The following is a 7,050-nucleotide window of genomic DNA, read 5'->3' on the forward strand; positions in this document are numbered from 1 at the left end:
CTGGCACACGACCACCTTTACAAAGTACTTTACAATTACCTTAAGACAAACATAATTACATAAAATTCTGGCACACGACCACCTTTACAAAGTACTTTACAATTACCTTAAGACAAACATAATTACATAAAATTCTGGCACACGACCACCTTTACAAAGTACTTTATCATTCTAAGAACCCATTGAGTGAAAGCAAAGAAGAATATGTAATAATATTTGTTTAACCAGTTGGGATTAATGTGCAAAATAAAAGTAGGACACACGGCTACCATTTTGCACATTAATCAGCTGGTTAATGTGCAAAATATATCACAAGGAAACGAACTCCAAGTCATCTGTATTTGAGAAAAACAGAACACGTCGAGTTGAACAGAGAAATGTTACTTTCAAACGCATTTATCGATTATAAGCGGCTTTACTAAAAGCAATGGCAAGTTTAATGGTTGAATGGATAGAAAGAGAAGTGTGATTGTAAGAGATGTTTTCCAGTTATTTTTCACGCTAAGTAGTATACACACCTATACCTTTTTACTCCTTTGGGGTCCTGTTGTAAATCAAAACTGTGAAAGTTTTCTCATGAATTTTATTTATTATGTTACAAATTGACATCACCAATCGCATCGAAAGAAAAACGCAAGCAAGGGGTAACTCAAAATCCTCGTAAGGTTATGCTATTTGAAACCGTTAATTAAAAACAGGTTATGCTATTTGAAACCGTTAATTAAAAACAGGTTATGCTATTTGAAACCGATAATTAAAAACAGGTTATGCTATTTGAAATCGATAATTAAAAACAGGTTATGCTATTTGAAATCGATAATTAAAAACAGGTTATGCTATTTGAAATCGATAATTAAAAACAGGTTATGCTATTTGAAACCGTTAATTAAAAACAAAGTTAAACATCTTTGATGAAAATCACGTAAACTGCTGATATTTTTTTCACATTTCTCTTGATTTGTCCATTTCGAATTCAAAATCAGAGGTGTGTAAAATAGCAATTCAGATATATTTTTTGTCTCCCACAAAGCACAGCCCGAGAAGTTTGCCGTATAGCAACAAAACTAGTTAATTAAGCTGGATGATGAGAGTCAAGTTTCTTTGAAACACTATTTTTATATGCAGTAAAATACATTAAAACGTTACGGTTTCAACATCGAGACCTGGAGAAGCATTAGAAACCAATCCACCTGACATATTTTGATTTAAAAAATCAAGTAAACTGATCTTTTCTCCACATTACTCTTAATCTGTCCATTTCGAATTCAAAACACCTTTGATTTTGGTAATGAAGTGACTTATAAGAGACAAAAATCTGAATCCAAAAATGAACAAATTATGAGGAATGATATAAAACCATCTGCGGTTTACGTGATGTTTATTACAAGTATTAGGAATATTGCTTTTTAGTTTTTCGTAAGCTTTCGGCATTTAAATCGTAACCTTTAAAACCAAAGTTACAAACTTTCGAGACCATCACTTACATCCCGTGAAGAATATGTTCATTCGCAGATATATCCTGCAAATCAGAAAGGTAATAATATGTTCATTGACAGATTATATATCCTACAAATCAGATAGGTAATAATATGTTCATTCGCAGATTATATAACCTGCAAATCAGAAAGGTAATATGTTCATTTGCAGATTATATAACCTGCAAATCAGTAAGGTAACAATATGTTCATTCGCAGATTATATATATCCTGCAAATCAGAAAGGTAATAATATGTTCATTCGCAGATTATATAACCTACAAATCAGAAAGGTAATATATTCATCTGCAGATTATATAACCTGCAAATCAGAAAGGTAACAATATGTTCATTCGCAGATTATATAATCCTAGCAAATCAGAAAGGTAATATGTTCATTTGCAGATTATATAACCTGCAAATTAGAAAGGTAACAATATGTTCATTCGCAGATTATATAACCTGCAAATCAGATAGGCAATAATATGTTCATTCGCAGATTATATATCCTGCAAATCAGAAAGGTAATATGTTAATTCGTAGATTATATATCCTGCAAATCAGAAAGGTAATAATATGTTCATTTGCAGATTATATAACCTGCAAATCAGATAGGTAACAATATGTTCATTTGCAGATTATATATCCTGCAAATCAGAAAGGTAATATCATGAAATACTTTGTCTTAGGGAAGAAGGAGAGAAGTAGAATTCCGGAGACATTCTGCCAAGGTGCTTCGTGCACAAACACCTATCTTATTGGTTGGCGTAAACCTATCCCAAACTCTCCGAGACCCCACAATAGTAACAACAGTAGTTAAGGGCGCCCATGCCATTTTCTGACACTGTATGCTATTATTCACAGCCCTATACAAATTAATAAAAACGGTAATTAATGAGTCAAAGGTGTCTTACCGTATATAATCGTTTTTACAAAGGATCATCCCTGCCTTTGTGAAGCATGAGCTACCAATGTCAGCCAAAGTTGCTTGGCAACACGAGCATTTCAGGCATCCCGTGTGCCAGTATCTGTCCATGGCATGTAACAGGAATCTGTCCATGATTTTTCCGCCACATCCAGCACAGCACCGCCCTCCGCTAGTATTTGTAGTGGTGGGAATTTGTGTTGAGTGAGGTTGAGGCTGCATGTGTATCATCGGGCTTCCACTATGATGATTATGGTTCATCATTCCCATCATGGCTGCGCTTTGGTCTCCAGGAGACATCGCTGACTGACCATTTGGGTTCATGGTCAAATTGTAAAATATCAGAAGTTTCTTTCTTCCAGTACGTTTGGTTTAAATGACTGTCAAAGTCATTAAACATCCATGACTTAGAGTCTTGATAAAACAGTCGCTTAAGAAAACTTTCCGTTTCAGTAGAACCGTTTGCAGATTCCAAACAAATGCATGATTTGGATGTCCGCTGGAGATAGACACACACACTACAATAGAAAAAAAAGTAATTATCATTTAATAGAAACCACAGTGTTTACACCACCCTTTTACTTACATAAAAATAAGAAAAATTTATTGCAAATAAATCGAAACTCAAATTAAACTTTTACGTAAACTAGGAACTTCTCCGGCAGCAGTTGGTTTTATTAAGCATTTCATTTCATTAACGTAAATCGAAGGGAATTAAATAACTAAATGCAAATGGATTTCGATCAAAGAAATCTGTTACTCGATATACCCGAGTTTTATTACAAGAATTTTTAACTCTCCGATAGCAATACGTTAATATAACATTACTTTTCATTATAATTAAATCTAGAGACGTGGGTTCTCATGACGTCAAACCGATATTTTGTGGTACATACAATCTGTTCGTCATCAATATCATTATTTACTGAATCAGGTTCCTTGTTTCAGCCTGGAAATACATCCAGTTAATATTTCTACAACCATAACCTGGGTTCCCTGTAAACCTCATGGTTGAATAAATTTCTAATTATTTGTTTAGAATTAATCTATTCTCACTAACCATTAAAGTCATGTTACTCGTCCGATCTGCGCTCATTAACATTTAAAATCGCGCTACTCTCCTCCATCTGCTCTTACTAATTGTTAAAGTCATGTTACTCGCCCGATCTGCTCTCACTAAATGTTAAAATAACGATAGTCTCGTCCATCTACTTTTACTGTTGAAATAACGACATTCTCTCCATCTACTCTAGAGTAGATGGGAAAATGGCATGAACTTAACGATTAGTAGAATAGATGGGAGGAAAATAATTTGATGCTAACAGCTAGTGAGAATATATGAGGAAGATTAATGTTAATTCAAAAGTTAGTGAGAGTAGATGGGAAAATGGCATGAACTTAACGATTAGTAGAATAGATGGGAGGAAAATAATTTGATGCTAACAGCTAGTGAGAATATATGAGGAAGATTAATGTTAATTCAAAAGTTAGTGCACTATCTTTTAAATCACGTTATTCTTCCGAAAAATGCTGCCAAAGCAAAATCAATTCACATGAAGCTTAAGAAAAATGTAACATTTAGGAATTACGACAAACCTTGTTTTTTTCCAAAGATAATCATGAAAAGTGTTTTTTCTATAAATATTTGTAATCCTAATCACTTATGATTATGCGGATTTATTTACGAGCCATTACGTTACAGAAAGAAGTATATTTTAATTACATATGTTATCAATCTTACAATATTTGTGATTTAGTATTAAGATCAGAACCATAACTAAATTCATTTCGCCTGAACAGTGAAGACGGCTTTAAGCATATGGTTACAACGTAGTTAATAATGGCTCAGCGGTAAGTTGTTGTTGTTTGTAGTTAAACACAAAGCTACACAATAGGCTATCTGTGCTCTGCCCACCACGGGTATAGAAATCCGGTTTCTAACGTTGTAAGTCCGCAGACGCTGCGGTAGGTTTGATGGATTATGATACTAAAATTCGGAATTTTATCCCTTCTTATCAAGAAACATATTAAGTATTTAATACAATCTAATCTTTAAGATTATTACTAGTTTTTTGTTTTGCAACAAGCGTGTAGTAGCTAAAGCTGTAAAACTCCAACATTTGTAAAGGTAATAATAAACGGTACACGAACCTGTATTTCTAAAACAAATACACTAACAAAAATACAGAAGAAAAATGAAATCAAGTAAAGGTTATTTTGCAAAAGGTAGTTGACTTCGTCAGATTTTCGAACGATGCCTAATAACTACGAAAGTTGGTGGAGGTAGTTGTTTGGGAGTTGTGCTTTCAGAGAGTTATAATATACACTCCGTTGGTCTTTGGATTACTATTAACTTTTATCTTGCAGTTTTTTCCGGATTGCTGCCAAGCCCATTATCGGGGCAAGGATAGTGAATGGTAGAACTTGGAATAATGGGTTTTAAAGCACTCTATCTTAGCCCTTTTCATTATATTCCAGTTAGGAGAGTTGGGTTTGTCTCATGCAAACAGGAACGGCCTGAAAGGTGGTACATCTGTCGCGGCGTGGCTTCTACCTTTGAGAAAGTCTAAGTACCTATTTTTTACCTACTGGATTCTAAACAGAAGGCCTATAAGTTATTTTTTATCTTCCTTTATATGTACATATATTGCGTAATGCCTCCGCAAGTAATAATAACATTTCGGAACAACACAAACACATATATATTAAAGTATATATGTATGTGTGTGTTTCATAAAAATAACCCTCTAAGTGTAGATCTTTATAAGCGACAACGGGTAATACGTAAGCGTCAGAGACGAAAAACATTCATTTTTGCTAAATTTTGTGTTGTCAACTCGCGTGCGGGATCTGGACTAAAATATTTCTAAATTCTACGCTATCTCACGCTGATGCTTTTCCTGCCTTTCAGAAATACTAGCATTGCTATTACAATAAGTACCGATTGCAGCAATGAATCTTTCAGTCATGATAGTTTGATACCGCTTGTCTATTTATGAAGCCCTACTCTCGAAAAATGAGCATTTCAAGTAGAAAACGTATTTCATAAACACAATATACTGAAATGACACGAAACGACTGCTTCTTATTGACCACAATATCATTCATTTTGAAACGACCAGATTCTGAAGTCTTTATTTAACCTCTATTATCAAAGTCGAGGAACAACGTATTGGTTTAAACTCTGCCCAGCACATATTGATTTCAGTCATAGTGATCTCACCAACCATCCAAAAAACATGCGAGTCAAAATTCATGGTTACAGACTGAATACATTGTTCCCTCACATGACTTCCGAATGATCTGTAAAAATGAATTCGGTTTCAGCAAATATATATATATATAATTGTAATATTACATAGAAATTGAAGGAAAATAGAAACAACGCAGGACCTCTTATATATATAATTATGAAGATTTTTTTTAATAAATTAAATATACATAATGTGAAAAATTTATCAGGTGATTGTTACTTATATTTCTTGGCAGATTCTTTTCAAAAACATGTTATTACTGGTAACTTGGATATACTAAAATATAACTCATTACAAAAAAATCATAGAAAAAGGTCGTAAACATAGAATAGCTACCAAATGTAGTAAAACAAATATATTAAATTACATAACGAAACACATAAATGATTATATTCTCAAATTTAATTATTCTACACATTATCCTTCAAATTGGTTTCTAGAATGGAGATATTATGTGATTAATAGAATTAAACATAAATGAGATTTTATTGATTTAAAATCATATCCAAGAGATTTAAATTTTTGTCAGTTTAAAACTAAAATCGCTAAAATACAAGAAAAATATATTATCGTGCCTATTGATAAAACCAACTGTAATTTTGGTTTTATCTGTAAACGTTTTTATGCACAATTTGTAACTAATGAAATAAATACTAAACAAACATTTCAATTAGAAAATAAGTCTAAAGATGCTATTATTAACAATCTTTGAAAGCTATAAAACATTTGATGTTAAAGTAAATCCATATTCAGAATTACCGTATCTATATGCCGTTCCTAAACTACATAAATCTCCCATTAAATTTCGTTTTATTTCTAGTTCAGTAGGCCCTGTATGGCCAGGTGGTTAAGGCTGATATAGTTGTAAATAAAATAGTAAAATAATAAGTTTGTATTGTATCTGCTAATTGTTTTTTATTTAAATTTTTTAATGTTTTATTATTTTTAATTATCCAGAAATCATGTTTACAACTTGGATTTTGTTATAATTTAAGAAATAACTGATTCAGTAATATATTTTTAAAAACTGTTCAGTTTTTACTGAACTAGACTGTTTGTTTGTTTGTTCTGAATTTCGTGCAAAGCTACACGAGGGCTATCTGCGCTAGCCGTCCCTAATTTAGCAGTGTAAGACTAGAGGGAAGGCAGCTAGTCATCACCACCCACCGCCAACTCTTGGGCTACTCTTTTACCAACGAATAGTGGGATTGACCGTCACTTTATAACGCCCCACGGCTGAAAGGGCGAGCATATCTGGTGAGACGGGGATTCACACCCGCGACCCTCAGATTGCGAGTCGAGCGTTAACGATTTGGTTATGGTGGTTAATTCATTAATAAACTAATTTATAGATGTACCTATATTAGATACAATACGAAACTTATTATTTTACTAC

At 33.0% G+C, this 7,050-nt stretch overlaps 1 protein-coding gene across 2 annotated transcripts in view; it reads right to left on the reverse strand.

Annotated features, from left to right (window-relative positions):
• The window catches only part of LOC111089330 (LIM domain transcription factor LMO4.2-like), a 126,753-nt gene that overhangs the window by 75,849 nt on the left and 43,854 nt on the right, over positions 1-7,050 (reverse strand). For both annotated transcript variants that reach the window (XR_002613596.1, XM_022401639.1), the window contains exon 2: positions 2,390-2,918. Coding sequence is in view for 1 of the 2 variants with exons in the window: in XM_022401639.1 (XP_022257347.1) it covers positions 2,390-2,724 (335 nt within the window). In the remaining variant the exon portion in view is untranslated. The remainder of the gene's footprint in view (positions 1-2,389; positions 2,919-7,050) is intronic.

This window comes from Limulus polyphemus, unplaced genomic scaffold (genome assembly GCF_000517525.1).
Source record: "Limulus polyphemus unplaced genomic scaffold, Limulus_polyphemus-2.1.2 Scaffold118, whole genome shotgun sequence".
Taxonomy (NCBI): Eukaryota; Metazoa; Arthropoda; class Merostomata; order Xiphosura; family Limulidae; genus Limulus; species Limulus polyphemus.